The 23,855-nt window shown below is 46.1% G+C and overlaps 1 protein-coding gene across 6 annotated transcripts in view; it reads left to right on the plus strand.

Annotated features, from left to right (window-relative positions):
• PRPSAP2 (phosphoribosyl pyrophosphate synthetase associated protein 2) overlaps positions 1 to 23,855 on the plus strand; it is a 51,145-nt gene that overhangs the window by 18,441 nt on the left and 8,849 nt on the right. For all 6 annotated transcript variants that reach the window (XR_007191772.2, XR_006411866.3, XR_007191773.2 and 3 more), the window contains 4 exons: positions 6,016 to 6,071; positions 12,782 to 12,930; positions 20,080 to 20,150; positions 23,420 to 23,566. Coding sequence is in view for 3 of the 6 variants with exons in the window: in XM_026521125.4 (XP_026376910.1) it covers positions 6,016 to 6,071; positions 12,782 to 12,930; positions 20,080 to 20,150; positions 23,420 to 23,566 (423 nt within the window). In the remaining 3 variants the exon portion in view is untranslated. The remainder of the gene's footprint in view (positions 1 to 6,015; positions 6,072 to 12,781; positions 12,931 to 20,079; positions 20,151 to 23,419; positions 23,567 to 23,855) is intronic.

Here is a 23,855-nt window from a genome sequence, read left to right on the forward strand (position 1 = left end):
TTTTCTTTAAAGTTATACACAAGAAACATACAAACTATAAAAAGTTCAGGAAACAATATGGAGTAGAATTTACCTGAATGTGATTCCCGATAGAGGGAGAGAGAGAAAGCATGGGAGAGCAACAGCAAGTGTGTTGACGGGGCAGGAAAGTAGGGTCCAGACAGAGAGAGGCAGCAGAAGATGAGACTCGGGTATGTGGAAGAACATGGTCCATATAAGAGCTATCCACATGAAGGAACCTAGAGTTTTAAAAGAAATAGAGGAGCCGGTGTAGACTCATATAGACTAATGTTTACATCTTGTGAGGTTTTAGGATGTGTCCATTCAAGGTACCAGGCACGTTGTATGCTGACGTATTGAGGCGTAAATGGCGGGAGTGCCTCTTGGGAGGCACCCGTTGGCCTGCTGAGTCTGGGCTGTGGCCCCCGGTGCTGGTCCGGAGGCCAGACTTGAAGCTCCTTGAGCGTCCCTAGCCGTGGCCCCTTATTGTAGGCTTCTGCCTCTGTACAAGGCTGCCTTCCACTTGAAAAATCCCATTTTAGGCTTCACTGTTGGAAAGGATTGAACTCTCAGGGTTGAATTCCCTCTTATACCATTCGTGGTTCAGCAGACAAGGAAAATGGTTCTTTGTTTTTGATGGCAAGCTAGCGGTGATAACGCCGAGCATGGTAGTTTTAAGATTCTCTGTCCTTCATTCATAAATATAAATTAAAGCAGGCTATCAACACTGAAATACCATATGGGAGGTCACTGTTCGAAAGGACTTTTGTTCATTTTGCCTTTTATAGTGTACTTGTTTTAGTACCACATTGTACTGAATCGAAGATGCTGTCAGTTAAGGTTTACGTTATTTAGATCGTCAGGAAAGAAGAAAACACTCCGGATTACAGTGTGACACAGTGCCTTCGTGTCACTTAGTGACCCTGTTCTGCAGGAGTGATGCTGACATCTTCCTATTTGACGGCTCACACTCTGTTTCTCTCTAGGCATCCCTGGAATTTACATGCTTTCTGCCAGAGTTGGAAGGCATGTCCGGATAATTGGATGCTCACTGCCTTGCAGCTTTGGTGCTCTCACCTGGGAGTCTGGCAGTTTCTCCTGCCCACAGTTGCACTGTGGTGCGTGTGTCTGGGTATTGATTAAATACAGCACATGTTTTTAAAAAAATGACTGAATGTTACAGTGACAATTCTAGAAATCATTGGTCTGCTCCGGGATTTTTTAAAAAAGATTTTATTTATTTGAGAGAGAGAGAGAGAGAGAGAGAGCATATGAACCAGGGGGCAGTGGGGGGTGGTGGGAAGGGGCAGAGGGAGAGGGAGAAGCAGACTCCCCGCTGAGCATGGAGCTGGACGCAGGGCTCAATCCCAGGACCTGAAGATCATGACCTGAGCTGAAGGCAGACACTTAACCCACCGAGCCACCCAGGCGCCCCGCACCAGGATTTTTTAAGGAAATGTCGAAGAGGAGGACTACAAGTATCTTTCTTTCTTTTTAAAAAGTTATTTATTTAGTTATTTTAGAGAGCACACACGCATGCACGGGTGTGGGAGGGGGAGAGAATCTTCAAGCAGGCTCCCTAAGCAAGGAGTGGGGCTCAGTCCTATGACCCGTGAGATTATGACCTGAGCCGAACCAAGAGTTGGACGCTTAACCAACTGAGCCACCCAGGCGCCCCCATCTGCACCAGGATTTTTTAGGGAAATGATGAAGTGGGGGCTACAGGTATATGTCTGTGGTGTATGTACAGATCCCATCCCATTAATTTTTTAAGTAGGAGCTTCTTCGGGTGCTGGGTGGCTCAGTTAGTTAAGCGATTGCCTTCAGCTCAGGTCATGATCTCGGGGTCCTGGGATTGAGCCCCATATCGGGCGGGAAGCCTGCTTCTCCCTCTCCCTCTGCCTGCAGCTCCCCCTGCTTGTTCTCTCTCTCTTTCAAATAAATAAATAAAATCTTTAAAAATAAATAAATAAATAGGAGCTTCTAGAGTTATCTTGTTTCTGATTCTTGAGTTACTTTTTTTTTTTTCCCCCTCTGTGTTCTTCTTGGTGTCTTTGTATCAAGCCACCGTCATCACAGAAACGAGATACGGCAGGGACTGAGAAACCAGGGACGAGGGTAGGGGTGTACATAGCAAGGGAGCGTGGGGTGGAGGGCAGTTTGATTCCTTGGGGTTCCACGGTGGTGGCCCTGATGATGTTCTCCCCTAATGCTTCAGGGGAAAATTACCAGAGTTTCCTGACATGTGGTATGTTTTCCCCTCCGCTTGATAGTAAGAGTCATCTTCTAACAACTGAAAAATGAAACTTTACATCGACGGTGGCAGTGTCGGGACGTGCGTGTGTGTCTGTAGTCATTCTGACACTAGTGGTAAAGCCCTGGCTTCCCTGGGCCCCCGCCTGCTCCCGGGCCCCTCCGCAGGGGTAACCTTGCTAGCAGCTTGCCTTGTGTCCTGTGTCCTCTCAGACCTTTCTCTTTTATTTGCCTCCTTGTCTGCATAGTTAACAGATGTTGATTTGTGAGTGCTTTTCCTTTTTTTTTTTTTTTTTAAGTAAGTTCTATCCCCAATGTGGGGCTCGAAGTTATGACCCCGAGATCAAGAGTCACATGCTCTACCCACTGAGCCAGACAGGCGCCTCTGATCTGTGGATGGTTTTTTTTAAAAAACAGTTGCCATATTGTTTGCCTTGTTCTTTTTTTTTTTTTTTTTTTAAGATTTTATTTATTCAACAGAGATAGAGACAGCCAGCGAGAGAGGGAACACAAGCAGGGGGAGTGGGACAGGAAGAAGCAGGCTCATAGCGGAGGAGCCTGATGTGGGGCTCGATCCCATAACGCCGGGATCACGCCCTGAGCCGAAGGCAGACGCTTAACCGCTGTGCCACCCAGGCGCCCCATGTTCTGCACCTTCTTTTCTTTGCTGTGCTGTACGTGGAGGACTTTCCGTGTGAAGCTATGTAGGGTTATTGCTTTGTTTACAGTTGCTACATAATAGTCCTCAGTTTACATCCGTGATGTCCAGGAGAACTTCCCGTGATCTTGAAAATGTTCTAGTGGCGTGGCAGCCACTTGTCACATGTGGCTAGTGTGAATGGAGAGCCCAATCATCTTCTTTAATGAAGTTTAAATAGCTGTATGTTTAAATGTTTAAAGCACAAGTTTAAATGAGCCACAGTGTTTTTCAACCATTTTCCTCTTGATTGGATATTAGGTTGTTTTACTTTTTCACTTTTTTAAAAAAATTAAGATTTTATTTATTGGGGTGCCTGGGTGGCTCAGTCGTTGGGCGTCTGCCTTTGGCTCAGGTCAAGATCCCGGGGTCCTGGGATCGAGCCCCACAATGGGCTCCCTGCTCAGCGGGAAGCCTGCTTCTCCCTCTCCCACTCCCCCTGCTTGTGTTCCCTCTCTCGCTGTCTGTCAAATAAATAAATAAAAATCTTAAAAAAAAAAGATTTTATTTATTTGAGAGAGAGAGAGAACATACACAAACGGGGGGAGGGACAGAGGGAGAGGGAGAAGCAGGCTCCCCTCTGAGCGGGGAGCCTGACATGGGCTTAATCCCAGGACCCCTGAATTGTGACCTGAGCCGAAGGCAGACGCTTAACCCACTGAGCCATGCAGGTGCCGCGTAATTTTTCACTCTTTTAAGTGAAATACTTGATTTTAAAAATTTATCATAAGGAACACCTGGCTGGCTCAATGGGTAGAGCATTCAACTCTTGGTCTCAGGTTGCGAGTTCGAGCCCCACATCGGGTGTAGACATTACTTAAAAAATGAAATTATAAGTAAAACTGCATTGAAAATTCTTGTACTTATTGGCTGTCTGATTACTTACATGTTTTTCTGAAAAAATCTTAGAAAGTGGAATTGCTTGATTGAAAAGTGTCTGTTTTTAATACCTTGATATTGCAAAAATTGCAATTTTCTGAAAATTTAATATTTTAACAGATATGAAAAATTGCGGTTTTCCAAAGGGGCTGTATTCGTGTATACTCCCACCAACAGTACATACGATGGTCTCTGTTTCTCTCTGCTCTTCATTTTGCAAATTGATTGACTAAAGCAATACTATGTTATTTGAATTTTTCCCTTTCTCGATTTCTAGTGTGATCGAGCTCTAGTGTGTGTTTTTTAGGGGCGGGCCGGAATCCCCCCATCTAAAGTGCTGTTTCATTGTTCTGCTGTGCTTTTGAACTTTCAGGGTCATGCGTGTGAGTAGATCCTGTTTGCAGTGAGCTTGGTAGATGCTCATCGGGGCCCTGCCGTTCTCTGGGCGGTTTCTCTCCCTGTAATCTCCGTGTCTCATCCCTTCTGTTCTCTCATCCTTTCCTTTGGGAACTGTTAGATGTTGAAAATTTTGAATCTAGTCTCTGTTGCTTAACTTTTTTTTTCAAGTATTGTATCCTTACATCCAGCATTGTGGGAAAATCCCTCAAGGTCTCCCAGGCTTGGCCTTCATCTGCGTCCCTTCTGCCGCCCCGGCAGCCGGCTGCCGAGCTTCTTTCTTGGACTGTAATGATTCCCACTTCGTAGATTTCTTTCTGGTTCTTTTTCTTAGCAAGTTGTTCTTTCTTTATGTTTATGATTTCCCATCTTAGCTCCTGAGGAAAAAATAGACCTTTCTTTTCTTTTTTTTAAAGATTTATGTATTTATTTTAGAGAGAGAACATGGCAGGGAGGGGCAGAGGGAGAGGGAGAGGGAGAGAGAAACTCAAGCAGACTCCGTACTCAGCATGGAGCCGATGTGGGGCTCGATCTCACGACCCTGAGATCACGACCTGAGCTGAAACCAAGAGTCGGGCACTCAACCAGCTATGCTACCTGGGCTCCCCAAACGTCCTTTCTTTTAAAGCCTCCTCTTATTTGCTTTATTAACTGTTTTCCTTTGTTGTTACTTCTTCTCTCGGCTTGGTTTAGTGCTGTTTGATGATATTTGGTGAGACAAGTACCTAACACAGTTAAGAAACTTCCAGCGCAAATAAGGAAAGCACCTAAATGAGAACGTTTTTTGCTACTTTACTCCCTGATAGCATCGGATGAATTAGGCTCTCCTCTGAAGATGTCCGATTCATGTGGTTATGCTGGGTACATCTGTATTAGAGCTGTCTTCAAATTAATCACTTTTTGTTCATTCACTAAGTATTATTTAGTGCTTCCCAAGTACTAGGCATCATACGAGGTGCTAAAGGTCATTAATGCTTACGTGGAAAATGATTGAGCTAGCATAATTGTGAGAAAACAAGCAATGAGGATATATTGAATGAAATCATATAATTTAGTGAAGTGTTTAAATGTCCAGAACATAATCTGAAAATAGGGCCAGGATGAAGTCAGAAACAAGCCACTGCACAGCCTAGAAAGAGTTCCATCTTCTGAACTCTTAGAAGTTGCTAATGGGTCCATCTTCAGTTTTCATCACTAGCACAGATCACTTCAAATGCTCACCAGTAAAAGACTCCAAAGTAGACCGATATTTTAGTTATTTTCGTAAGGGTTCTTCATATCTTTATAAAACCCTGCCATCGTGATTATCCTTTAACAAATTGGTTTCTTCAGTGTTCCGGGACTGAGACCCGGGAATCCTCTGTTTGGACGGCACGGATTCAGAACTGGACAGTTACCTTGGGTTCACGTTGGGTGGGTGTCATCCTGGCATTGGGAAATTGCATGCAATGGGGATTTGTGAGAGGACTTCCTGTTGACTTGATAAAAATGTCTTTATGCCCCATTGTCAGTATTTGCCAGCACGTGGATATGAACTAATCAGCAATTAGCCTACTCTTTTGTCTTCAATCTATGAGGCTCATACCTTCATAGTACTTTTTTGTAGGTAGGAGTTTCTTCATTTTCCAAAGGGGAAATTTGCTTTGAACTTTTTCTCTTTTTGGAAAACTTTCAAGTGACCAGATCACATTTTTGAGTCTTGGAATGTTCTTTCTTATCGACTGTTGGGTATTGGTGTGAACAGCCTCACGGAGACCTGGGAGTAATCCCTGACCTCTTGTCTGTCACAGATCCCGGATTACAGGAATGCAGTGATCGTGGCCAAATCTCCAGCCTCAGCCAAGAGGTAGGCGGGAGTTCGGGACTACTCCTTCAAATACAAGGTGTTTCAAATCCATGGTGTTCACAACACCAGTGAATATACTTTGTAGTTGTTTATTGCCTTTTATTGCAAGAACTCAGTAATTTATTAACAGAATTGTATCCAGCCGAGAGGCCACTTATTGGTATGTGTTAAAAAGTGACATTTTACAGGACAAAAACACCCAGAGGCATACAAATAGGGCAGTGCTGAGAGTTACATGTATGCTGGAGTAATGATGAATCAGTAATGCCATATTTAAAGTGGTTTGGGGTTGAGAGGATTTCATATACCCATGTTTTCTGGAGAAGCCACTTTTTTGGAAAGGGAGAGAACAAAAGCAAACCTAGGAAGAAAGGCTTTTTCCTTAAAAAGCCCCCCCCCCCTTTTTTCCTTTTTTAGATAGGGAGGGAGGGAGAAAGAGAATCTTAAGCAGGGTCCACGCCCAGTGCAGAGCCCAGTGTGGGGCTCGATCTCATGACCCTGTGATCATGACCTGAGCCGAAATCAAGAGTCAGATCCCTAACCGACTGAGCCACCCAGGCGCCCCGAAAAAAGCTCTCTTAAAATTATGTCCCGTGATTGAATGGCTTTACTCACTGGGTCCGTGTGAAGCCCTGCAGAGTATAAGAACTCATAGATACGTCCATCCTGGGCCCCGCAGGCTGTTAATATTGAAGGATGAGGGAGAGCTTGCAGACAGGAGGCCGGTGATTTGAAAGGCATTTCAGTAAGCAGTTTTCCATTATAAATGATGAAGGACATTTAGGATAGTAAATAAATTGGGCTGGCACTTGTGATAAAAACATAAAGTCACCGTGTCCATTGCAGCCAAGGCTGTGCCCACACCACACTTCCTTCGAGAAGCTCTATCGCTGGAATCTTATATCGTCCATTTGATGAAGTCATCGTAAACCATGACTCATTTTGAAGTGCAAGCCTCTCAGACACTTTCCCAGGCATTGTGCTGGATCAGTTTTAATGTAGTAATTTGTCTGATATACAGACTTTTAGTTGTTGTTAAGGTGAGAATCACACAAGGTGTAATTAATCATTTTAAAGTATATAATTCGTTGGCGGCTCCTGCCTTCACAGTGTTGTGCAGCCACCACCCCTCTCAGGTTTCAAAGCTTTTTCTCTAGAGGAACACCCCGTGCCCATCAAGAAATCACTCTCCATGCGCTTCTCTCCCCAGCCCCCGGCAACCACCAATCTGCGTTCTGTCTCTGGATTTGCCTATCTTGGACGTTTCGTATAAATTGAATCGTACAGTACATGGCCTTTTGGGCATGGTTTCTTTCTCATAGCGTCCTGTTTCCCAGGTTCATCCACATCGTAGTGTTATCAGTCATTTATTCCTTTTTACAGCTGATTAATATCCACCGTGTGGGTAAGCCACACTGTTTATCCGTTCCCGTATTGAAGGGCATTTGGGTTATTGTCCCCTTTTGGCTGTTATGAAGAGTTCTGCTGTGAACATTTGTGTACAAGTGGCTGTGTCGATGTATGTTTTCATTTCTCGTGGATGTGTACCAAGGATTAAAAGTGCTGGGTGTATGGCGATTCTACGCTTACGTTTTTGAGGGACCGCTAAACTACAGCAGCTATACCATTTCACATTCTCACCAGGAATGTGAATCCTCCACATTCTTACCAACACGTGTTTTCTGTTTTATTATTATTATTACTATTGTTATGGCCATCCTGGTGGGTGTGAAGTAAGTGGTCTCTCACTGTGGTTTTGATTTGCACTTCTCTAACGACGAAGGATGTTGAATGTTTTTTCATGTGCTTATTGGCCATTGGTGTATCTTTGGAGAAATGCCTGTTCAAGTCTTTTGCACATTTTTTAATTGGATTGTTTGTTTTTTTGTGGTTGAGTTGTAGGAGTTCTTTATATATTCTGGATACTAGGTCCTTATCAGATAGAAGATTTGCAAATGTTTTACCCCATTCTGTTTGTTGCCTTTTGCCTTTTGCCTTTGTGTTTTTGTTTTGTTTTTTTCTAAGACTGTATTTATTTGTCAGAGAGAGAAATTACAAGCAGGGGGAACAGCAGGCAGTGAGAGAAGCAGACTCCCCGCTGATCAGGGAGCCCGAGTCGGGGCTTAGTTCCAGGACCCTGGGATCATGACCTGAGCCGAAGGCAGACGCCTAACCCACTGAGCCATCCAAGCATCCTTCTTTTACCTGTCCTGATGATGCCCTCAACACACAAAAGTTTTTAATTTTTATGAAGTCCGGGTTAGCTGTGTTGTTACTGCTTTTGCTTCTGGCATCTTATATAAGAAGCCTTTGCTAAATCCAAGGTCGTTAAGTTTTCTCCCGGTGGTTTAGCTTTAGCTCTCAGTTTAGGTGGTTGATGCATGTTGAGTTCATTTTTTTATATGGAGGGAGGCGTCAGGGTCCAGCTTCTTTCTTTCCCACCAGATCATCTGGTCGTCCGAACCATTTCTTGAAAAGACTGTTCTCTCCCCCTTGAATGGCTTTGGTATTCTCATCCAGAGTCAGTTGGCCATAAATGTTTGTGTTTATTTCTGGACTCTCGGATCTGTCCTGTTGTCTGTATGTCAATACCGCACTGGTTTGATTACTGTAGCTTTGTAGTAAGAATCAGATCAGAACACCCACAAGTAGGTGGAAGTGGGAGTACTCTCCCTGTGACCCCTCTACTGACACCAAGTGGGGAGTGGCCTCATTACCACTGGGTTGGTGAGAGTCCTGACTCCACGAGGCCTCCCCTGACACCACCTCAGAGGAGAGAGGGAAAGGCATCTCTTTACTGCTGAGTGGGGTTGGAAGTCCAGGGTTCACGCTGCACTGACACTGGGGGGTGGGGGGTCATTACCGCTCGGTAGGGTTGAAAGTCCCAGCTCCCTCCTTGGCCTTCTCTGAAACTGCCCCGTTGGAGTGTTTGGGGCTCATCATTATAGCCTGGCAAGGGAGGAAGGGTAGACCCCCTACTTGACCTTTGCTCGTGTCGGGAGTGGTGTAGCTGGCTTTTCTGTGGCGGTTGGCCGGAGCAGGGCACTTACTGTGTTAATATTTTCTGACTTGGGAGGCTGCCCCTTTCTTGGTCCTGTGGCTAGAGAAAGCAGGCTTTTGTTTGGGCTTTTTTGGTATGTGCCTGTTGGCATTTTGGGGTTGCCTGCTTCTCCAGCTGCAAGTCTGTGATAATGAGACAAAAAGGCCAGAAGAATGACCACCTTGTCATTCCAGCAGTCTCAAGGCCCCAGACAGTCTGTGTTCTCCTCTCCACCTTTAGAGACGTCTGACATTTGTTTCGTATATGATATCCCGGGTTTAGTTGTACTTCGCAGCAGGAGTTCTCCCATCTTAGCGGAAGCAGAAGTGGCAATGGTGCATTTTGATACTTTTTTCCCCCACTAAATACCCAAAGAATCTGACGAATTTTCCTTTGTCTCGCCCGTATGGATAGGCTTCTCGAAACTTAATGCTCACTTTACATCTCATACCATTTGTTGATGAGATATTATTTTTGTGGTAACCTCTGGCTCAGTTTATTTGGCTTTTGTTAGTACAGTTGACTCCTGAGCAACACGGGTCTTAGGGCGCCCACCCCACTGCCCCCCGTGCTTCAGAAATCCACGCACAACCTTTGACTCCCCCAGAACGTAATTACTAATAGACTACTGTTGACTAGAACCTTACTGAGACCATAAACAGTCAATTAACAGATACTTTGTCATTTGTATTGTATACTGTATTCTTACTACGAGTAAGGCAGGGAAAAGAAAATGGTATTAAAATCAGAAGAGAAAATACATTTACATCATTGCACTGTATTTATTAAAAAAAATCTACCCGTAAATGAGCCTGTGCAGTTCAAACCTGTGTTGTTTCAAGGGTCAGCTTCACTACAGTGTTTGTCATTTTTTTTTTTAAGATTTCATTTATTTATTTGAGAGAGAGAGAGGGAAAGCAGAGAGGGAGAGGGAGAGGGAGAAGCAGATTCCCCGCTGAGCAGGGAGCCCCATGAGGGACTCGATCCTGGGACCCCGAGATCACGACCTGCGCTGAAGGCAGGCGCTTCACCGACTGAGCCAGCCAGGCGCCCCCCGTGTTGTCATTTATCCATTCACATGTTTATTGCGTCGGGTCTGATGAGGCCTGAGAAGATCCCTTCAGGGAGCTTATGTGTAGTGTCAGATGTTTTCGCTACAATCATGGATGGAGTGTGTGTGTCCCCCCAGAATTCATCTTGAAATCCTAACCCCCAATGTAATGGTATTAGGAGGTGAGGCCTTTGGAAAGTGATCAGGTCATGAAGGTGGAGCCCTCCTGTCTGGGATTGGTGCTCTTGTGAGAAGAGTCAAGTGTTTACTGGCTCTCTGCCCTCTGCTGCGCGAGGGCACCGTAGAGACAAGGGCCATCTGCAAACCAGGACGTCACCGAGCACCGGCTCTGCCGTGCCCTCGTCTTGGGCTTCTAGCCTCCAGAGCTGTGCGAAACCCATTTCTGTTGTTCAGGCACCCCCAGTCTGTGGTATTCTGTCACAGCAGCTGGTGTGAAGACATCGGCGTTACTTCCTCTGATCGTCTCTAGCTAGGAGGTCAGCATTTCTTATCTCTCACAGACGAGAGGGGTTGAAGAAAGGGGTCCACGGTGAGGCAGCTGTGTGTTGTCTCCTGCAAGGTAGTGGGGCCACTAATCACTTCTTTGGCTGTTTCCCACACCAGGGATTATGGGATTTGGGTGTTGGCCAAGTGGGACTGCGATGGACTTGCCCACCCACTCAGTGCATGTATAGGTGCTACTTAGACTTTGAGGAAGGATAACGAAGTGGGAGACCTCACACTGAAGTCAAGACTTACTGGAAAGCGAAAGCAACCGTGATTACGTAGCTTTGGGGTAAAGACAGAAAAACAGAACAGTGGAACAGACTCGAGTCCAAAAACAGATCTATGCGTATCTAGAATGCTGGTTTCCAGCAAAGGTGCAAAAGCAATACAGCGGAGAAAAGATAGTCCTTTTCACGAATGGCGTTGGAATGGCTGGCTGTTCACGTACAAAATAATGATTTTGAGCCATATTTCACATCATATACAAACATCAACTCCGAGTGAACCTGTAACTAAGTGTATAACCCAAAACCGTAAAAATTCTGGAGGAAAACATAGGAGAAAAATCTTTGTGACTTTGGTTGGCCACAAATTTTTTAAATACGACACCAAAGTACATTTTATAAGAAAAAAATCGTCAGACATCATCAAAAGTGAAACGACTCTTCAGAAGACATTACTAGGAGAATGACAGAAGGCACAGACTGGGGAGAAAGTCTTTGTAACGCATGTATCTGAGGAAGAACTTTTATCCAGGGGCACCCGGCTGGCTCAGTCGGACGAGCATGCGACTCTTCATCTTGAGATCATGAGTTCAAGCCCCACGTTGGGTGGAGAGATCACTTAAACAATTAAATAAATAAACTTCTAAAAAAAGAACTTGCATTCAGAAGATATAAAGAATTCCCAAAGCTTAGTAAGAGAACTAGCAGCCCAAGTGAAAAAGTTGGCAAAAGATAAACAGACCCTTTATCACAGTATATATTGGGATGGCTCATAAGCACGGGAAAGATGTCCGGCACTGTTTGTTTCGAGGGAAATCCCAACGGAAAGCACAGTGAGGTACCATTACGCACCATTGGAATGGATAGCATTTGAAATCGGCCACAGCACATGTCGGTGCGGTGCGGAGGCCCCGGGACCCTCGTGCCCTGCTCAGGGGGATGTAAGAGGGTGTAACCACTTTGCAGAACAGTCTGAAGGCTTTTTAGAGAGTTAGCTAAATGCCTTACCCTATGATCCAGCCATTCTACTCCTAGGGTTTTACCCAAGAGAAAGGAAAGGACTCTGAGTCCACGTAGAGATCTGTACATGGATGTTCAAAGCAGTTTTGTCATGGTTCAGAACTGGAAGCAACTCAGGAATGTATCACGTAAATGAACAAACTCTGGGAGCCCCAGACACTGGGCTGTTGCGGTGTGAAGGGACGGCCTGTGGATGTGGCGTACAATGTGGATGAATCTCCAGAATGTTCTCCTCAGTGAGCAAAGGAAGACAGGAAATGACGACATACTCCAGTACCACTCACGAAATTCTAGAAAAGGTCAAACTCTGGTGCCAGAAAGCAGATTATTGGTTGCCTGGTGCTGGAAGGAGTTACCAAGGGGCACAAGGACGTGTGTGGCAGTGACAGATATTTTCATTGGCTTCGTTGTGCTGACGCTTTACATGGATGTGTGTGTACATCAGAGCTTATGAGATTGTATGGTTTGTTGGGTCTCCCTTGTATTTCAGTAAAACGTAAAAATTGACGCTTACGACCTTGAGGAGTAGTATTTAATGCCCTTTGCCCCCTGTGGCCCCTGTGGTTGGTTCTCACTATTAAGTGCCTGGCGAGGTGGATTAGCCATTAGAAGCGAGGAAGGTGTGGCCTAGCAGAGTGAGTGCAGGTGCTGCTGGCCGGCCACTGGTGCCCGCTGCCAGAGCAACGTGCTCGTCACCTTGGGTCCCCACACTTTGTCCTGGATCCTAGGACTCGAAGATTATTTTCTCTTTCTTTTCATCAGTCCTCTCGGAAACTACACTGGATGTCTGTTCTCGAATGTTCCTCCCATGAACGTCAGGAAACGGAGGCTGTGTGCTTTCTGAACCATGTCTCATGCTCTCCCCCAGGGCGCAGTCTTTCGCGGAGCGCCTGCGACTGGGAATCGCGGTGATTCACGGAGAAGCGCAGGACGCCGAGTCCGACCTGGTGGATGGACGGCACTCCCCGCCCATGGTCAGGAGTGTAGCTGCCATCCACCCCAGCCTGGAGATCCCCAGTAAGTGTGCCGGCCCCTCTTTGTCACTTTCCTCTTTGCTTTTAAGGCTGCCTGAGTGTGTCGTCTTCCCACTGTGAATGGCCTCTTGTTTTTTGACGTTGGCAAGAACTGATTAATAATACCTTTCCCGGCCCTGTCGTAACAGATGCATTTCTGATAGCCCTGTGGATCGTAGAACCTTCTAGAAGCAGTCTGTGTGATCACAGCAAGAACTAGGAAAAGGCTCAGTTCTGTCATTTCAGCGAATTTCATCCATTCACTCAGCAGTATATCTATCCTAGAGGAGAGTTTAACACAAGCAAAAAACTGTGCAAGTTATTCACTAACAGTGTTACTTTGAATGCACAATATTGGAAACGTCGAAATGTCTTAGTAGTGGGTGGGCCTTGATAACTTATCTTGTATCAGCACAACTAATTATGCAGCCCAGTGAAATAATTGAGCCTAGCTGGATACAACAGAAAAATCTGGAAAATACTGGAATTGGCAGAATAGTAGTATACCTGTGCTTGTGTGAGGCCCCGGAGGAAATAGGAAAGGTGACAGTGTGGTGACCGGGGAGGGGGGCAGTTATGTGTGAATTTGTTTCTGTTTTTAAGAAACTTCCTTTGTGCTTTACTAACATCTTTTCAACTAAAAAAAAAAAAATACTGCCTTTGAGTCTGTTGGGGAGGAAAAACTTTTCCTCTGCCCCCTTTAGATTCAGGCTTAGGGGCCTGCAAATATCACAAAAGATAGATTAGCCCAAGACAAGACAGGGTTTAGGATTGGGGGCATCTTAACAGGGGAAGCTGGGAAATACGTGACTTTTAGGAGTGAAGAAGGGCCGTTAACACAGAAGGGAGTCGGATGGTTTTGTGACTGTGTCTGTCTGCCTGTGGTGCAGAATTCTAGTCTGGGTGGTAAGTCAGTCTTCCCTGGTTGTTCCGGAAGGGGGTTTATGACATTTGAATTCTTTCCAGTTCTTTTGGGGGGCTCTGCTTTTAGACTGGAAGGAAGGGATTTCAGGAGCTCCAGTGCCTTCAGCTTGAGAATCATTTTTATGCCCCCTTTGGGTTCTTGCTTTGCCTGGGAGTTTGCTCATTTGCAAAGAGAGAACACTTGAGAGAAGGAAAGCTGTGTTGGGGCGGTGGGGAGGAAGCTGAGATTGGGCCTGGGGATCTCAGCGGGCTGAGGTGGAGAGAGGCAGAGTTCAGGCGTTGGTTAGATCAGGGTGCCAGGACAGCCTTCGGGGCAAGGGAGCAGGCTCTGGAGGCAAGAGCTGGGGTCTGTGTCCAGGTATGGTGTGACCTGGAAGGACATCACCCTGACTACTGGAAGGTCCTTGGGAGGAAAGATTGTAAATGCCAGTTCATATACTTGCATTACAAAAGGCTGCAAAGTTCTTTGGAGCTGCGGGCAGGTGTCTTCAGAAGTCCAGGCCTGCATCGAGTGTTGGGATAGATTGCAGGGAAGAGAGGCAAGAGATGGGGAAGACAGATTTGCGAGGCTGATGAAGTTACACAGATGCCCAGGGGGAGGGCTTTGATCTCGGACTGTGCTGGGTCCGGCTGTGCTGTCAACCCAGCGGCCGCCTGCCCCCTGGAATGGGGCGAATGGGAGCCGAGGTACGCTGGGAATGTGAAGGACACACACTCTTGATGTGAAAACCATAATGTGAAAGATCTTTGTTATTAATCAGTTTAATTGAGAGCTGGTGGATGGAGCTAGGGTTCGGGATTCGCTCATCAGGCCCCGCATTAGCACACGTACCAGCTGCAAGGCTGCTGGGCTCCCAGGCCTGTGGCTGGTCTTCCTTTCAGGAGCCACGTCTGCTCAGTGAGGGGCTCGTGTCAGGCAGCCCTCTAGACTCTACAGGGATGAGCCCTTTCCCTGAGCATGGGGGCGGGGTGGGGGGAGCACTTTCCTATTCAGCTTTGCAATGACGCCAGCTACATTCAGGAACGTGTCAGCAGTCTTTAGATTCAAGTGCCGTCTTAGCTAGTCATTTCTGGACTGCAGAGACAGGGCTGCCGGTCTCCCACCTGAGAACGAGGGGCCAGGACTTCCTGACATCTCCTTTATGTACTTATTTGCTCTTTATGTTTCAGCTTGTTTCACTCACGGTTGTAATTATATTTCTGTGTGTACATTTTGACTCAAGCAGTAAACACTAGAGGATTTGAGGGGTAGATACAGCAGAACTTTCATTCCACAGATCCCAAATGTTGGACGTTTTTTTCACGTGTGCTGGCCTGGCCCTCTGGACCTGTCTAAGGTGGTGGCAAGTGGACCGATGCACGGAGACACATGCAGGCAGAGGAAAGCGTGTTTCTATGGCGTCTCACGCATACATTTTGAGATGGTGATGACGTCAGAAGATTTTGATGCTTAGCATTAGATTCAGAAAATTAGTTTGCAGTTTCTGGCTTCTTACAGAGGGAGAATGCCAACTAAGAAAGAAAGCACAACTTTTCCAGAGTAGGAGCACATTATACAAATACTCAAAACATGACGGTGCATAAAGGAGGAAAACGCTCCTCGGCGCTAAACCCAGACACACAGCATTTTTCTCTCTCGGTGGGCCTCCTCCCGTGCTTGCCGTCCTTGGGCTACGGGGCGGCGCTGCAGGTGGGGACAGAATGCACGTGTCGCTCCGCCACACGCCTTCTCCCAGCTGACTGAAAACGTGCACGAACGGCATATTTCACAGCTGTTGAATATCCCGTCGTACGGCTGTGGCTGAAACCTACGCCCAACCAGGGTCTAGAGGGTATTTGTTTCCACCTGTTTTTTTTTTTAAGATTTATTTATTCACTTAACAGAAAGACAGCCAGCGAGAGAGGGAACACAAGCAGGGGGAGTGGGAGAGGAAGAAGCAGGCTCCCAGCAGAAGAGCCTGATGTGGGGCTCGATCCTATAACGCCAGGATCACGCCCTGAGCCGAAGGCAGACGCTTAACGACTACGCTACCCAGGCGCCCCCCCCCTTTTTTTTTTACGATTTTATTTATTTTAAAGAGAGAGTGAGCGGGGAGAGGGGTGGTAGGAGCAGAGGGAGAGGGAGAGAATCTCCAGCAGGCCTTGCACTGAGTGCGGAGCCCCATGCAGGGCTCGATCTTATGACCCTGAGGCCATGACCCCAGCCAAAACGAAGAGGCAGATGCTTAACCCACTGAGCCACGCAGGCGCCCTGGTGTCTTCACCTGTTCTTTGCCAGTATAATGTTGCAGTGCACGTATGTGGGTTAACACTTTTTCTGTACCTGGGCTTCTTCGTTGTAAGTTTCTAAAAGTAAGATTTATGAATCCAAAGGTAAGACTGTTCGTATGGCTCTCCGTCAGGTTGATTCCCTATAGGCTACACCGTTGTACTCTTTCCCCAGTCCTGGACTCAGGTGCCTGGGAAAGGAAGTGTGGAAAGTGTAAGAAATTACTTCAGTTTGGGGATCTGTCTTGCTTTGCTTGGTTTTATATTTCGGTGGTCCTCCTCCCCGTCCCCCGCCACCTGGGATCACATTACATTCAGTTGCCATATGTCTTTAGCCTCTTTCATCCACAGCATTGGTTCTCAACGGGGGGGGGGGGGGGGGGGGCAGGGGTGCCATAGATTTTGTCCCATTGAGCACATTTGGAGATGTCTGCAGACATTTTTGGTGGTCACAATCGAGGGGGTCAAGGAGGCCGTAAACATCCTGTAACACACAGGACAGCTCCCACTGCAAAGAATTATCTGACCCAAAATGACAAAGGTGCCCAGGTTGAGAAGCCCTGATCTAGAGCACTTGTACTTTTTTTCCTTAGTGACACTGACCTTTCTTTAAAAACTGAAGTGAGGGATGACTGGGTGGCTCAGTCAGTGAAGCGTCTGCCTTCAGCTCAGGTCATGATCCTGGGGTCCTGGGATCGAGCCCCACATTGGGCTCCCTGCCGGGCGGGGAGTCTGCTTCTCCCTCTGCCTGGCACTCCCCCTGCTTGTGCTCTGTCTGACAAATAAATAAATAAAATCTTTAAAAATAAAGAAATAAAATAAAAAATAAAAATTGAAGTGAAAGTCACATAACATAGAATCAGCTGTTTTTTTTTATTTTAAGTGTTTTTTTTTTTAGATTTTGTTTATTTATTTGACAGAGAAAGACAACAAGAGAGGGAACACAAGCAAGGGGAGTGGGAGAGGGAGAAGCAGGCCCCCCGCCGAGCTGGGAGCCCGATGCGGGGCTCGATCCCAGAACCCCGGGATCATGACCTGAGCCGAAGGCAGACGCTTAACGGCTGAGCCACCCAGGCGCCCCCGAATCAGTTGTTTTCAAGTATGCAGTTCACTGGCATTTAGTACTTTTGTAGTCCTGTGCAACCACCATATCTTCCTAGTTTCAGACCTTTTATCACCCCAGAGAAACACCCTTACCTCTTAAATGATCACTCCCCACGCGCCCTTTCCCCACCAGTCTGCTTTCTGTTCTTATGAATTCTCCTGTTCTGGACATTTCACATAAATGGAATCATCCAGTCTGTGACCTTCTGTGTCCAGTTTCTTTGACTAAGTATAATGTCTTTACCGTTCGCTCATGTCTTTGTATGTACGTATCAGGACTTAATTCCTTTTGATGGCTGAATAATATTCCATCGTGTATGGCTATGCCACGGTGTGTTTATGCATTCATCCGCTGATGGACTCTGGAGTTGTTTCTGCCTTTGGCTATGAGGCTGTGACGTTTGTTCACGTGCAGTGTTCACGAGAAACGATTTCATTTCTCCAGGGTCTATAGCTAGGTTTACGATTGCTGGATCATATGGTAATTTTGTGTTTAGCTTTTTGAGGAGCCAGCAATCCGTTTTCCACCGCAGCCGCACCATTTTACATTCCTACCAGCAAAGGTTTAAGGTTCTGGTTTCTCCACATCCTTACCAACGCTTATTTTCTGATTTTTTTGGATGATTGTCGTCCTAGTGGGTTGAAGTGGTACCTCGTCATAGTTTTGACCTGCATTTCCCTAATGACGTTGCATGTTTTCACGTGCTTGTCCATTTGTGTATCTTCTGGAAGAAATGTCTTTTCAGATTTTTTGCTTATTTTTAAATGGATTTGTTTGTCCTTTTATAGTTGAATTGCGAGACGTCTTTATATATTCCGGACATTCAGCTCTTAGTAGGAAGTATGTGTATTTTCTCTCAGGGTGTAGTTTGTCTTCACTTTCTTGATAGCGGCTTTCGACGCACAGAGGCTTTCATTTTGATGAAATCCAGCTTCTCTCTTTTTTAGTTTATCGCTTATCTTTTGGTGTCATAGCGAAGAATCCTTTGCCAAATCCAAGGTCATGAAGATGCACTCTCGTGTCTTCTACTTAGAGTTTTATAGCTTTAGCTCGTATTTTTAGGTCTTTGATCCATTTTGAGTTAATTTTTGAATATGGTGTGAAGTAAGAGCACAACTTCATCCGTTTACATGTGGATTTCCAGTTTTCCCAGCACCACTTGTTGAAAAGTCTGTACTTTCCCCACTGAATGGTCTTGGCACCCTTGTCAAAAATCAATTCTAAGTGTCCTTCAGTGGTTGAATGATTAAAGAAAATGTGCATCTATACAGTGGACTATTATTCAGCCATCAAAAGGAAATCCTGCCACTTATGGCAACACGGATGGACTTTGAGAACATTGTGCTAAGTGAAATAAGTCAGAGAAAGACAAATACTGTATGATGTCACTTGTGGAATCTAAAGGAAAAAGTCGAGCTCATAGAAACAGACAATAGAATGGTAGTTGCCGGGTCCTGGGGGTGGTAGAGGAAATGGAGAGATGTTGGTCAAAGGGTACAAACTTCCAGCTATAAAATGAACAACCTCGGGAATCTAACGTATAGCATGGTGACTGTAATTAATAATACTGTGTTATATACGTGAAAGGTACTAAGAGTGTAGATTTTTTTTTAAGATTTACTCATTTATTTGAGAGAGTGAAAGCACGAACAGTGGGGAGTGGCAGGCAGAGGGAGAGGGAGAAGCAGACTCCCTGCTGAGCAGGAAGCCTGCCATGGGGCTTGATCCCAGGGCCCCGGAATCATGACCTGAACGGGAGGCAGGTGCTTAACTGACTGAGCCACCCAGGTGCTTCTAAGTGAGGAAATCTTAAAGGTTCTCACCACACACACACACAATTGTAATCATGTGAAGTGATGGATATGTTAACTAATCTTATTGTGGTAATCATTTTGCAGTAGGCACGTGTATCAGATCTTTATGTTGTAACAGTGTTATATGTCAATGACATCACAAAAAAGCTGGGGGAAAATCAGTTGACTGTAGATGTTTGGGTTTATTTGCAGACACTCAGTTCTGTGCCATTGATCTATAGGTCTCCATTCTTACGCCGGTACTACATTTGATTACTGTTGCTTTGTAATAAGTTCTGAAATAGGGAAGTGTGAGTCCTGCACCTTCATTCTTTCTTTTTAAACGATTTTTGTGGCTATCCAGGGTCTCTTGTATTTCCATATTTTAGCATTTTAGGCTAGGTCATTTCTTCCAGAAAAGCAGTTGGGATTCTGATAAGGATTGCATTGAATCTCTAGATCACTTTGGGGAGCATTGCCATCTTAACAGTACTAATGCTTTGATCCATGAACATGGGATGTCTTTCCATTCCTTTATGTTTATTTTTAGGTATTTTATTCTTTTCAGTGCTTTTACACGTGGAGTTGTCTTAATTTCTTCTTCAGACTGTTCATTGCTGGTGTGTAAAAACAGCTGATTTTTGTGTGTTACCTTGCAGCTATGGTGAATTGGTGTATTAGCTGTGAGGGTTCTTTGTGGATTCTTTAGTATTTTTTATATGTAGGATCATGTCATTTGCTAACAGAGATAGTTTTACTTCTTTCTGTCCAGTCTGGGTACCTTTTATTTCTTTTTCTTGCCTAATTGCCCTGGCTAGCACATCCAGTACAGTGTCGAGTAGCAGTGATGGGAGCAGACGTCCTTGTCTTGTTCCGGATGTTGGGGGAAAGGGTTCAGTCTTTCACAAGTATGATGTCAGCTGTGAGTTTTTCACAGTTGCCCTTTTTCAGGTTGAGGAAGTTCCCATCTGTTTCTAGTTTCTTGGGTCTTTTTATCGTGAAACATGAACTTTTTAAAGGCTTTAATATAGAAATTTTTGTGTGTGTGTTTTATTCTGACCAGTGCTGATTCCTAAAGAGAAGCCCCCAATCACAGTTGTTGGCGATGTGGGAGGAAGGATCGCCATCATTGTGGTATGTAGACTTCTCTTATTATTATGAGTTGTTGTATTTGCCATTGCTGTTCTGTTGAATTATTTGTTAGTGGTGTGGGGATAGCGGTGTGGCAGGTAAGTCTCATTTAAGTTGGTACCTTGTGCTAAATGTTTACTTCGGTCTGTCTGTCATACCACGTGAAATTGTTTTGTGATAAAGGTAGGGTACAAAATTGATAACTGTTTAAAACACACATCCTCTTGTGCTCCACATTTAATGCCTGTGTCATTAAAACAACAATAATAGGAACGTGTGTGTACCCCACTACTCAGCTTGGAAACAACGTCATCCTGTCGCCATGAGGCTGCCTCATTCTTCCCTGGTCTCTCTTCTCTCTCCTCCCCCCAGAGGTTGTCAGCAATCCAAAAGTCACCATTCATGCCCTTACTTGCTGTTACAGGCTGCCGTGAACGCATGTATCCCTAAATGCTAGGTGGTTCTGTTTTTCCCATTTTTGATGTTTGTGTAATGAAGTCTTTGTGTACTTTATGACTTCCGTTCAGCGCTGTTTTGAAGGTTCTCCATGTAGTAACTTGTGGGTGCTCATTATTTCTCTTCGCTGCTGTGCGCTCTTCCTGGTACAACCACGACACAGTTCACCGATCTGTTCTCCAGGCACTGAACATACAGTTTCTCTATTTCCAGACACTGCTGCTCTGAGCAGTCTTGTGGCTATTTTCTGGAGCATACATGTAAAACTTCTTGGTAGCGGGGGGTGGGGTCATTGGGTTGGAAGGCACACACCTTTCCAGCTTTCCTGCCTGGGGACAAACTGTTCCCAGAATGGCCAAGTTAACCAAGACTCCGTAGTGGGGGCCCCACGTTCTCCCCAGTGCTTGTGATCTTGCTTGTGAGTTTCCGAATTACAGAATCTTTTCTGAATTACGCAATCTCTGATGTCACCCTCTAGGGTAATAACTGCCCATGAATTTATTCCTTAAAATCTGTAATAACAAGATGCTGTGAATTCAGTAATGTTTTTGCCCCCTTTCTACTGCCTTTTTTTGAAAAAACAACCTTTTTATTTTGAAGTAATTTTGATTGATAGGAGGTAGCCCCCCCCCCCCCCCCCCCAGTTATACAGGGAAGTTTCGTGTTCTCTTGATGAAGCTTCCTCCTCCTTGCTTGACTGTGGTGCCGTAACAGTCTGGAAATTCACACCACCACCCGCACAGCTGCTTCCGATAGCCCCAGCGTGACGTGTGTGCGTGTGGACGTGTGCAGGCGTATCACACATGGGGCTTTGTGTAACCGCCACCAGTCAGATACAGAACGCCGCCACGCACGGTGAATGCTAATACAATTTTATAAGAACCTGTCAAACTCTATTTCAGAGTGGCTGTACCATTTTGCCATTAGCACTTTTAAAGTAATATCTATGTTTTTCTTCTCTGAGCAGAGTAATATCATTATACATTTGAAAGGAATAATATATATGCATATAAAATAAATGCGTGAGTACTTATTCAAGTCTAGACGATGCTTCATACCCTAGTGGGCTTAAAATAACTTTGGTAGCCTGGGTGTGATAGGAAAGACTCCGTTTTCCACTTCCTGTGTCTCTCTCCTGCGTATCCCCTGTACAGCTCACACAAATGTGTGGAGATTTTTCTCTGTGATGCCAGCTGCTGGTCCTACAATTTAATTCAGATCTTTTTTTTTTTTTTTTTAAGATTTTACTTGAGAGAGAGAAAGCATGAGTGGGAGGAGGGGTGCAGAGAGAGAGTGCAGGGGACCCCGAGATCATGACTTGAGCCGGAGTCAGACACTTAACCAACTGAGCCACCCGGGCGCCCCAACTTAACTCCATTCTGACACTGTCTACCCAGAGCTAGTGTCAGAGCCCCGCGGGTTAAGGGGCAGGCCCACAAGACTGCTCCCACCCTACTTCAGATACCATTTGCAAGTACAGCCCCGGGTTACCCACAGCTTCTGTACGATCTGGCCACAAATCAGAGATTCCCATGACCCCCTTCTCAGGTCAGATTAATTTGCTAGAGCGGCTCACAGAACTCAGGGAAACACTTGTATTGACCAGTTTATTAAAGGATGTCATAAAGGGTACCGATGAAAAGATGCATAGGGCGAGGTCTGGGAGGGTCCAGAGCACAGAATATTCTGTCCCTGTGGAGTTGGGGTACGTCACCCTCCCAGTGTGTAGATGTGTTCACCAGTCTGGAAGCTCTCCAAACCCTGTACTTTCGGGATTTTCATCACGTAGGCATGATGGATCGTTAACTCCATTTTCAGCCCCTCTCCCCTCTCTGGAGAATGGGGGTTGGGGGGCTGGAAATTCCAAGCTTCTCATGGTGTGGTCTTTGCTGTGACCAGCCCCCCATTCAGGAGCCCACCGGGAGTCAGCCCATTAGAATAAAAGACGCTCCTAGCGCTCTTACCACTTAGGGATTTACAAGGGTTTTAGGAGCTCTGTGCCAGGAACCTGGGGCGGAGACCAATACATATTGGGACACACATTTCCAACTTTCCTGACTGGGGCCAAACTGTTCCCAGAGTGGCCGCACCAGTTAACCAGGACTCCTTTGTGGGGCCCCCACGTTCTCCCCAGTGCTTGTGATTTTGCATACTGGGAGCCTGTGGTGCATAGGTGGGATACCACTGGACTGAGTATTTTGTTAAAATACTATTACTGGCTTTCCCGTTATAAAGCCGTATGTAAAAAGTATGTTTCCCGTGTGCCCAGTGAAGTAAAGTCGGAAAATGAGGGAAACCAACAGGAAAAGAGGGAAGTACTGGCTAGAGTCAAGCGCTTTCTGACAGTTTTATTATGCATCTCAAAAAAACAAAAACCCTTCATGGGGTGCCTGGGTGCCTCAGTCCAGGTCATCATCCCAGGCTTCTGGGATCCAGTCCTGCATTGGTCTCCCTGCTCAGAGGGGAGTCTCCTTCTCCCTCTCCCTCTGCTGCTCTCTGTCAAATAAATAAATAAAATCTTGGGGGTAAAAAGCCTTCAATGAACATTTCTGGAGCCCTGCCTGCTGAGGGCACAGTTCTGGACCCACGAGGGATAATGCGGAGATGGCAGCCCCAGGGAGCCCCGGTGTGGCTGAGAGGCCTTCAGGGAATGCAGTGGGGACACGGTGATGGGCTGTGTCACCGAGCCACCTGGATGTGTCCGACAGGACAGCAGATCTGCTGGAGTGGGATGACACCCTTTCTTTTCCCCGGTTGTGTGAACCCGCCTTGGCACCCCCATTCATGTACCTGTTGCTCCCTCTGTGACGTGACAGGATGACATCATCGATGACGTGGACAGCTTCCTCGCCGCAGCAGAGACCCTGAAGGAAAGGGGCGCGTATAAGATCTTTGTGATGGCGACTCACGGCTTGTTGTCGTCAGATGCTCCCCGGCTGATTGAAGAGTCTGCCATCGACGAGGTAACCGCCACGGCTCTGGGCACCGCTGCCCTGGCCCCTGTGTGCCCCCCGGTCCCGGTTAGACTTGGTGAGGAGTGCGTTATTTTGTGGTTAAGAGTGGATTCACAATGTGGGTTATGTTGGTGTTTCATGGACCGGAAGCCTCTTTTGCCCATGGTAATACTTTCCCTAACTCTCATAAATGGGGCACGTGGTGGTGTTGTGCACACTCCGCCTCCCCTGCCCCCCAAACTCCATCACGGCCCTGCAGGCCCCCCATCAGCGCCCCTTTTAGAGAGACAGGAAGTCC

This window comes from Ursus arctos, unplaced genomic scaffold (assembly GCF_023065955.2).
Source record: "Ursus arctos isolate Adak ecotype North America unplaced genomic scaffold, UrsArc2.0 scaffold_14, whole genome shotgun sequence".
In the NCBI taxonomy this organism is placed as follows: domain Eukaryota; kingdom Metazoa; phylum Chordata; class Mammalia; order Carnivora; family Ursidae; genus Ursus; species Ursus arctos.